This window comes from Pseudopipra pipra, chromosome 11 (genome assembly GCF_036250125.1).
Source record: "Pseudopipra pipra isolate bDixPip1 chromosome 11, bDixPip1.hap1, whole genome shotgun sequence".
NCBI classification, from domain to species: Eukaryota; Metazoa; Chordata; class Aves; order Passeriformes; family Pipridae; genus Pseudopipra; species Pseudopipra pipra.
The window spans coordinates 1,799,897-1,810,101 of NC_087559.1; the positions used below are offsets into that span (position 1 = coordinate 1,799,897).

The 10,205-nt window shown below is 48.4% G+C and overlaps 2 protein-coding genes across 4 annotated transcripts in view; one reads left to right on the forward strand and one right to left on the reverse strand.

Moving 5' to 3' along the window:
* SUMF1 (sulfatase modifying factor 1) overlaps positions 1-6,969 on the forward strand; it is a 26,123-nt gene extending 19,154 nt beyond the window's left edge. Inside the window, exons 8-9 of one of the 3 annotated variants that reach the window (XM_064667130.1) lie at positions 1,589-1,648; positions 6,666-6,969. In XM_064667130.1, coding sequence (XP_064523200.1) covers positions 1,589-1,648; positions 6,666-6,695 — 90 coding nt within the window. In that variant the 3' untranslated portion in view covers positions 6,696-6,969. Of the gene's footprint in view, positions 1-1,588; positions 1,649-2,109; positions 2,308-3,465; positions 4,301-6,665 lie in introns of those variants that run through there. The other 2 variants (XM_064667129.1, XM_064667128.1) reach the window with 2 other exon arrangements.
* Positions 6,931-9,400, reverse strand: LOC135420121 (histone-lysine N-methyltransferase SETMAR). Its single transcript, XM_064667131.1, has 2 exons — positions 9,297-9,400; positions 6,931-8,158 (listed from the first exon to the last, which is right to left on the reverse strand). Exons 1-2 carry the CDS (start codon positions 9,396-9,398, stop codon positions 7,376-7,378), a joined length of 885 nt encoding a protein of 294 aa, XP_064523201.1. The 5' UTR covers positions 9,399-9,400; the 3' UTR covers positions 6,931-7,375.
* Between the last annotated feature and the right edge of the window lie 805 nt (positions 9,401-10,205).

The following is a 10,205-nucleotide window of genomic DNA, read 5'->3' on the forward strand; positions in this document are numbered from 1 at the left end:
AGAATGTGGCCCTTAGAACATTATGCTACAGAGTAAACTTGCTAATATATATATTATTTTTAAATCTGGAATCCAAGTCCAGACAGCTCCAACTCTTTACACAGGACAGGAAATGTCCCTCCCCTTCAGTACCAACTGGTGACTTCTCCATGAAACAATATTGTTTGATAGAAGAGTTTTGCTTGTTTTAATCAAATGTGACCTAAATTGCTGTGCTGTGCTGAGTTTGTGTGGGAAAGCACAACCAAAGCAGTTTCCTTCAGCTGTGAGATAACGTGTGTGAGCAAATATTAACCTTGCAAACACTGGTGGTGTTGAGTGGTTTTCTGCTCTGCAGAGAACTTTGCCAGTTTTATGATAAACTCTTTACTTTCACTGATTTTAAAGGGTTGTTTATCAAGAGGATAATGTTTTGTAATAGAATAGATGAATGGAGGGCACTACCTGAGATTTCTGTAGGTGCTGAAGTGTTTCAGTGCTTTAATCCTCCTTCAGAGGCTGAGGGGGTCAACTCAACTTGGGTTTTGTTACCAAATAACCTTTGATGCTCAATTTTTGCCTGGTAGAAGATATTTGTAATTATTAAAAAGAGCTTATGCACTTACCATGGCCTTTGGTTCACGGGCTGCTTCAGTCCAGGTTATCCCTTTGTAATTGCTGAAACATGAGAGACTTGGGGCTGGACAACAAACCTTCTAACCCTAAATAAACATGTTCCTCTTAGTTTGTGACAGTGTCTTTGGAGCCAATAGCCCAGATTGCTGCTCAGGCTGTGCACTGCAGTGGCTGAGGGGAAATCCTGCTCCACAGCCCCATTGTTCTGCTTTGTCTGCTTCTGGGGTCACTTTCTTTTTTAGGTCACTTTTCTCCTGGCTTCCCTTAAAATGAGATTAGCAGGCTGGGGGATGATTGTGCTTGTCAGTGGCTTATCTCAGAGTGAGGACTGTGCACCCACATGCAGGAGCTGTAAGGACACTTTGCAGAGGGGCTGGAACAGGAGCAGGGCTGTCCCGAGGAGGAGCACCTGGGCTGGGGACCCAGCGGATGCTGCCTCGGGGTGTGGGTTTCCTTCAGGATTTGTGGGGTATTAAATGTGGTAACAGGCCAATTTATTTTTCACATATGTAAATTTTGGCAGTAAACATGAAGCTGCTGCAGTCTGTGTGGTGAGCTTTCATATGAAGTTATCAAACTCAGCGGGTGCAGGCAGCAGCTTCTGGAGTACCAGCATCAACCTTCAGGGTTTGCTGTCAGTCCCTGTGGCTTTTATTCAGTGTTACAAACGCTCCTCTTGTGTAGATTCTTCTAGAAATTCACCTCTGGTAATGCAGACCTGGGAGAGAGACAACTGTACCCCTGAGACAGGGTAGGAACCAGACTGGTCCAAAGTGGTCACTGAGGGAAGCTGGATTTCCTCCCCAGTGAAATCCCCTCTTTAGGACCCTCCTTGTTGTCAGGGGTTTTACAGAACAAATTTGTTAGCTTGGAATATATATCCTTATCCATGTCCCTGTTCCCAAGCTGTTTACCCTGTGATGAGCAGTTGTTCTTCCTTGAGCACTGACCAGTGTCCTCCCTCCCTCCCCAGCAAGGGCCGTCCTCGGGCACGGACAGAGTGAAGAAGGGAGGATCCTACATGTGCCACAAGGTAACGGGGGGTTTGCACCTTGCCCTTTCCTCTGACAGCACCTGAGCATGAAGCAATCCTCTGACAGAGTTTCCTGGCAGCCTGGATGCTTGGGAAGGGGTTTCATGGAATATATGAGCAGCAACACCTGATCTTCCCAAGGACTTCTTTTTGGTCAGCCTGCAATTCAAACAATAAGTTGTTTTACCCAGTATGGTTTTTAGATGCAGAAGTAAAAAATTTTGTAGCCTCTAGTGCTGTTCTTGTTACAGAGCTTGAGTGATCCCTGTCAGAGCAGAAAGTATGGATGTGACTTTGTTTTTCAGTTTTACAGTGACTCTTGATCCAGAAAGGACATGGAGCTCTGAGCAACCTGGGCTAGTGGAGGGTGTCCCTGCCCATGGCAGGGGGTGGAACTGGATGGGCTTTAAGGTCCCTTCCAACCCAAACCATTCTATAATTCAATCATTTTCTGATGTCAGGTGCTTGCAGGAAGCTGGCTGGGAGATGAATGTTCCAGCTGAGTTGATGGCACACTTGAAAATCCTTCAGAACACCCTGGATGTCACCCCAGAGCAAAGGCTGTTCATGACACAGAATCATGTTTTAAACTCTGTTCATGCAGTGCTTAAAACCCCTCATTGTAGATCTCCTGTTTCATTAAAGCTGTCCTGCTCTTCTTCCCTTGCAAAGCCTGCAGCTGGCAAATCACCCTCATAATTAGATTAAATTTTCTACAGTGAGATCCCATTTTCTACACTGATTTCCTTCTTAGGTGAAATCAATGTCAGATGTTAATTAGCAGTTTTGATTAAATTAACACTGGAATAGGCTCTTTAGGGAATAACGTGACCCATTTTTGAGGGTTGTGAGGATTCTGGTCTGCCCTAGTCTTTTTTGTAGGTGATAAAACTAGGCTGTGTTTCAAGACAAAAACCCACTGAATGCTATTAGTACAAGGGCTCTTTATTAGGTGCCTACAATCTATTCAGACTGATCTTTCTGTGCTGTTGCTCTTCTCCCCTCTCAGAGCTGACAGAGGCTAAAATTGCACCTTTTTACATTCCATTCCTGAGTCTGGTTCAGGGCCTGACCCCAAGCAGCTGCACCAGCCTGAATCCAAATGGTGGCTTTTGGCAGAGGCTTCTGTGGGAGGACAGGGGCAAAAACCTGAGCCAGATCTTCTGAAGTAACAGAAGAATGGGGCAGGATTTGGATGGATTGTTCCAAGTGCTACCCCAGTGCTCAGTTAGTGCCATTACCAGTGTTCTGCCCTTCCTCCCACGCCACAGTGGGGAGCTGCTGCTGGGCAGCCTTGCTGCAGGTAGCCAACCACTCACACTGCTCATAATTAAATTATCCTGGGGATTATAAATATCCCTAGAGTGCCAGCCATAGGAATACTGGAGTTTGCCTCCTGTTATCCATTTCTCTTTGTTGCATCTCATTCAGGGAAGTGTTTTTAGGGAGGTGCCAGTACCTGTCCATTCCCAGTCAGGTGTCAGTGCATGGGAGCACAGCTCAGGGCACTGAGCTGCCCTCTCCTCCTCTGAGGGGAAGCAGAATGGTTGTTGTAGCATTTTCCCAGACAGGATATATTATTAGTTGACATTTTATTGGGCACTTTGCCATTCAAACTGTTGTTTTGTCTCAGCTGGTCTGTAGGATTCCCTTCTTTCCAAGGCAGCCATTTCCATCCCTATCAGCCCATGGATCTGTCACACAGTGATTGCAATGCTCTGCTGTATTAATCTAACTAATTAATCTGCTAATCCAACAAACCCTTGCCCGAGGAAGCCCCAGCTGTGGTGTGGAGCTCACTCTCTCTTGCCCTGCAGTCCTACTGCTACAGGTACCGCTGTGCCGCTCGCAGCCAGAACACCCCCGACAGCTCCGCGTCCAACCTGGGCTTCCGCTGCGCCTCCGACACCCCACCCGAGCCACAGTGACCTCCTGGCTGCTCCATGGAACGGCTGGACTGCACCCAGGGAACCAGGGATGAGGGCGGTGTCACCTGCTGATGGCACAGAATTGAAAAATCTACCGCTTAAAGTTCCTGCCGGGGCGGAAAAAATCCGACACTAAATGTTGCTTGGAGAAGCTTCATGTTCATGGGGACCTGGCCTGGACTCAAATCCTGACCAAACTTAGCAGTTGGTTTTGGCAAGAATGTTTTGGGTTCAATTGGAACAAAACTGTTTTCAAAGGCTACTTAATAGAGGCTGGAAAAGACCTCCAAGATCACAGAGTCCAACCTGTGACCGATCCCCACCCTGTCACCCAGACCAGCTCCTTTAGCAAAGATCTTTCTTAATTAGTTTTATTTATGTAGAGTTTATGTTTCTACAATTACATGCAATAAAAACCAAGGACTTCATAAAGTTCTAGGCAGCTTTAAAAGAAATTTGAGGCAGTTCAGAAATTCTAGGCAGCTTTAAAAGCCAATGAAGGAATCAAGAGTGAGGCCTGGGAGATGACACCTCTCCCCAGGGGCAGCTGCCACAGCCCTTTGTTACATTCCTGTGCAGTGAAAACTTGATCAGAAATGGGCTTTTTTGGGGAGATTTGCTGCTCTTTAGGAAGTGCCTTCTGCAGCTGGGGGGTGATAATCCTCAGGGCAATGATGATTAGAAATCTTGTACGTGTTTCAATAAAATGTAAAGCATTTGTTTATGCCAAGGACTCTTATTGATGGAAGAGCAGCAATTTCCTTTGAATGTCTTGGACACAGGAAACTTGTTTTGGGGAGTTGGGAATTGCAAAATTGACCTCATTAGAAACTGAAGCTCACAAATGATTCCACTTGAGCAGAAGTCATGAAAGTGAAAAGATGGCAGATGGAACTGTGAGCCCTGAGGCCTCACAGGGTAAATTCTGAAACTGTTTGTTGGGGAAAAAAACAAAACAAAAAGACAAAACCAAACAAAACCCCAAACAACCAACTAAAACCAAACCAAAACAAAAACCCAACCAAGCCACTGAAAAGGAGAGGAATTTCTGCAAAGAATTTTAGCAAGGAATAAAGGAAATGGGAATCATTGACAGCCACCTCATTTTGGGATCTGAATGTAACGGTGGATTAACAAAAACCTTTGTACTGATGTTGGTCCTTGCCAGCATTGTCTTTTCTGTAGTAAATTGGGTTTGGGTTTAACACAACCTGGGGTCAGTGCAGATCCATCACTTCCCTGCTCCTTCTCTGCTTGTTTGATGTCGAAAGGAAGAGCCAGGAGAGCCTCTGGGGAACCCTTCAAGCAGCACCAGCCTCCAGTGGGTGTCCAGGTAAGTCCAGCAAGCAGAAGAATCTGTTCCAGAACACACCATGGCTTGGCACAATATTGGAATATGGACAATATTGGAATATGGATAATCATTACTGCACTCTGAGAGCAGGAAGGAGGAGGGAGGATTAGAGGGAGCTCAGAGGCTTTTGAGCTGCTTGGATTCCTTGTGGAAGAGCACAGAGCTGCGAGGGGCAGACTGGGACTGTGCAGCTGAAGGAACCCAAAGGAAAAAGCAAACAGAAATTCAGATACAACATAAGGTCTTAATTTTTTTCTAGTTTCATGTTGGGGAGTTTTTTGGGAGGATTTTGGTCCCCTCCCCAGGCAGCTGCAGTGCTAAGGCACTGCAAAGCATAATGGGAGAAGGCCAGGATGGTTTAGAACTCAGTAACAACGTATTATTTTGGTTTTGCAAGGCCTTTAGCGTGGCTGTTTTGAACACTACAACGCTGTTGTTGTGTGCTGTGGAAGTTTGTTCTAACCAGATAACTGCTATCAGATCACTCCTGGCAGCTGCATCAGCTGAGGGGGTAGGATTGCAGGGACAGGGCTCAGCTGTGTTCTCTGCTGGAAGGCTGGTGATCAAGGACTAGATATTGCTGAAGGTGGTTTGTTTCTTTTTTAATTTACACTTCCTTAACTACTCAGAATTGTGCCAAGTGCATATTCATAACAGGAAGGTAACAAACCTTGCCATCAGCCCCAACACCAGGAATGCAGGTGCTGTAAAACTCATCTTGAAACCCTTCCCAGGAGGGAAGGAGGAAGCAGATTGGATCATCTGCTCCCAGCCCCGTGCTCTCAAAGTGCATGGGTGGCTGGCATGATGCCTTTTGGGGGAGAAAACCAGAGAAGCCTGTAAATAGGACAAGGGGCCGTGTAATGCAGGCTGTGCTCTGGTATCTGGTGCATTAGAGGTGTGGGATCTGAGGGCTTGTCTCCTGGAGCAGCAGGAACCCTTAGTCAGGGAATGGCCACTCAGCTGGGAAACTGCTTGAGACAAGCAGCTGAAATCCTTGGGAAAGTTTCTGTCCTGACAGAAGTGACACTTAATCATGTGATTCCTCTTAGGGGTAGTGATTATCTTAACATAAACCCACATCCATGTGGAAATCCCGTGAGCAGCATGAAGGCACTGAAGTGGGGAGAAGCTAAGACTGCAGTTTATCAAGGAAACACAGGTAACAGACACCAAGTAAGATTTTGTTTAGCAAATAGCAAAAGCATAGCAGCAAATTGTCCTTTATCCCTTGGCAGTATCAGGTTAAACACAGAATGGTTCGGGATGGAAGGGAACTTAAAGCTCATCTTGTTCCAACCCCCTTTCCCAGGGCAGGAAACCTTCCTCTAGACCAGGATGCTCCAAGCCCTGTCCTTGGACTGATATGATCATATTTCAGTTGGAAAGTAAATCTCCAGATGAATGAATATAGAAATATTGATAATCATTCCTGCACTTTGAAAGGATTACACAGAGCTCCCAGTTCTGAGCTGCTGGACTGGCCTCCTGGTGAAAGCACACACTGAGCAGGGAGCTCAGCTCAGTCTTTCAGTGGCATCAGTTTTTCAGGTCCAAATCAAAGCTGTCTGAAATTTAAAAAAAAAAAAAAAAAAGCTACTGATGGCCTGCAGATGCACTTTTGTATTTTTATTTTCAGTCAATTGTCAGGCTCATCCTGCAGGGTCTGGATTTGCTCCCTGGGTACTGAGAGGGCTGGGCAGTAACAGGGATGTGCTGCTCGCTGTTATTGCAGAGATCTGAGATAGAGGAGCCTCGGGGCTGATGTGATTAAAAAAGATGGGATGTTCTGCTCCTTGGAGCCTGCCCCACTTCACAGGAGCCAAATGGGAATGGAACAGCCAGTCACTCCCAATCCAGTGCTGGCATGCAGCTACGTGGGGCTGGAGGGGGGAAAGGGGGACACAAAGCATTCAAACTAGTCTTATAATCAATAATAATTATTTATGCTTTGTGCAACAAAAAAATGTATAGCAAGTAATTTCAAAACTATAATTGAATGAGTTTTAAGAAACCTAATGCCTTTATTGCAAATGTCAGGATTCTCTGGTGTCATTTTCTTGTGCAATTTTCAGTGATTTTTCTTGCTGTTATCACACATCCTTTCCATGTACAAGTGTTAAAGGTACAAATTCTTTCTGAAAGAAGGTTTCTCTCAAACTGAGAGCTGCTTTAATAGACACCAATCTGTCAGAGGAAAACAAGACAGAAACACTAGACCTGGCTTAGCAACTGATTTTGGACCATCTTGAAACTCCAGTACTCCCTTGTATCATCCACCTTGAAAAGGCTCCAGAATGTTGCATGAAATTATTCTCAAAGCCTTATCTTTTTGCTGCTACTCAAACCCACATGGGCTTCCTTGTTGGAACACAGAGTTTTATTTAACAGCAATTTAACTACTAGAGAAAATCCAATTTTCTAGGTAAGCTTGAGGCTGAAAGGCTATGGAGAACTGTCTGGTGTGGAGAAGAGGGAGCTGTCCCAAGGTAAGAAGGAAGCACACGTGGGGGAACCACAGTAGCAGGGCTTTCTCAGTCTGTTATCCTCCTCCAAAGGGTTGTGTTCTCTGCTGCTTCCCGCTGAATTATGGAACCTCCCAGAATAATCAAAGGACAGCTCCTCTCCAGCAGGAATGTCAGTGGCTGCAAACAGTGCCAGCCTGGGCACCATGGAGTCCACCCTGACGGGCACCATGAACAAGTTTGGCTCACAGGAGTGGTTCAGGAACCTGCCCACGTTCCCCACGCGCGTGGGGTCCACGAAGGTCTGCAGGACCCTCCCGTCGTGCAGGTGCTCCCTCACTGCTATGATGTAGTTGGAATCCTGGGGGCTCTGGGCCCGGATTCTCCTGCGTGCCTCGGCCGTGCCCAGCACCTCCCCGGCGTACTCGCAGATGAAGGTGCCCCGCGGGACGGGCTCCAGCGCGCGGACGCCCCAGCCCTTCCTGGGGGTGCGGAACACCTGCAGCCGCAGCCGCAGCCCCCGCTGCACCAGCCTGTTGGGGCACGACTCGCCGCACTGGCACAGGGCGTTGCACTCGAACACGGGCCTGGCAAAGCCCTCCTGCTCGGCCCCCCGCAGGCACGGCCCGCTGTAGTTGTCACCGCGGGCCAGGCAGGAGCACTCGGGGGCCGCGCAGGAGCTGCCCCGGCAGGAACATCCCGGGAAGGTGATCTCGGTGGGGTCGATCTCCCCGTCTGCCCCGGCCACGCTGTCCGGGCTGTACTGCAGAGAGAGCGACAGTCAGAGCTGGGCATCGCCAGGGCTTCACACCACAACCTGAACGAGCTTGTGCCTGGAAACGAGCAAGCTCTGAACTGAAACCACCAACACTTCACTGCCCTGTAAACTTCCAAGTGCAAGCCTTAACTTCTCGAAAATGTTTTAAAGGTTGCAAATCACGTATCCCATATGGACTGAAAAAGAATCAATAGTCTGTCAGTGCCTGAATTCTCAAAATAGTCTCTCAGCCTGAAAAAAATGCTTAGTGGAAAAAACATGTCAGCTAATTACATCTAGTCTACTATATATGATTTTTATGTATAGAAATATCAAATGTGTTTATTTATAAATATATTTATAGATAATATTTATACGCAATATTTATAGATTTAATTATTTACAGAATTATCGAAGCATCATTAATTTCCTCCCCTTTCAAAACAATGACTACATAGAAGGTTAGTTTATACCTATTCTTAGCCACAGAATTTCAAATAGCCATTTATGTTAAAAAGGGAAGATGCTTCCAATTTATCTCTTCAAATTGTTACATTCAAATTTCCTCTTAATTCCGCCAGAAAACCAGGTTCTGCAGTTACACCAATGCCCCCAGCAGGTGAGTGGTTACAGAACCACGGAGTGCTGTGAAATAAAAGCTGACAGACTTCGCTAAATTTGAGAGCCAAGATATAACGACAGCTACGTGTGTATTCTTATTTCCTTCTCAGCATTCGGCATGCAAAGCAAACCTTCTTTATTTAGCAGGCTGGGGGACGTGCTACCGCTAAATATTACATTTCACAGCAGGTTGTGTTCTGGGTGTTGTGAAACATGGCGGTGATTCCCCAAGTTTCTTTTTTTTTTTTCCATAAACATCAGCCTCTCGCTCGCTTGGCTTTACTCACAACTAAGTTTAATATCCCTGGCCTGTCATATATTGCGCTGGCAAGGCCTCTCCGAGCGAGGGTCAGGTGAGATATTAGGAAGGAATTGTTGGCTGTGAGGGCGGTGAGGCCCTGGCAGGGGTTGCCCAGAGAAGCTGTGGCTGCCCCATCCCCGGCACTGCTCCAGGCCGGGCTGGAGCCCCCCCGGTGTGCGGACGGTGTCCCTGTGGCCCTCCCCGCCGTGCCCCGCTCGGTACCTGGAAGCCCGGCGGGCTCTCCCCGGGCGGCCACAGCGGCACCGCCACGGGCTCGCTGCCGCCGCTCAGCTCCGCCATGGCCCGCCCCCGCCCCGCGCCCATTGGCTGCGCCCGGCCGCGGCCGCTCGCTGATTGGGCGGCGGGAGTGACTGACAGCGCCGGGGGGGGCGGGCGGCGGCCGCCATTTTGTGGTGCTGCCCCTCAGAGGGGCGGAGCTGTGAGGGGAGACCCGCCCTGCCCGCCCACGATGGTCCTGAAGAGTGCCGCCCCCTCCCAATGGTGCTGAAGAGTGCCGCCCCCTCCCAATGGTGCTGAAGAGTGCCGCCCCCTCCCAATGGTCCTAAAGAGTGCCGCCCCCTTCCAGTGGTGCCGCACCGTTCTACACAGCCCCCCATCACCCTACAAACCCCCGGGCAAAGCGGCTGCTCTGGGCCAGGGCTGCGGGAAGGTGCTCGTGCAGGACTCTGCCCCTCCAGGCACCGAGGTGGGCTGTGCGTCCTGTGCTTGCACAAGTTGTTCTTTTAAACTGCTGAGTTGTTTTAATTCTTCACGTGGCTGTAAAGCCTTGCGTGTTTTGAAGGTATTAGGGGTTGGTTTTGGTTCTTTTTGGGGTTCATTTTTAGTAGGTTCACGTGTCCCCCCGCTCTGGGGACGGGACAGCCCCAGCAGGTGCTGCACCTGCAGGAACGGAGCCCAGCCCGACCTTCCCTGGGCTGCTTTGGCAGGACAGAATTCCAGCAGTTTCCTTCCCTGGATAAAGGAAATGGCGAGACCATGGAACCCAGTTCTGCCTTGGAATCACAGACTGGTTTGGGTTGGATGGACGTTAAAGCTCATCCAGTAATGAGCCATGCCCTGGGCAGGGACACCTTCCACTAGCCCAGGTTGCTCCAAGCCCCATCCAACCTG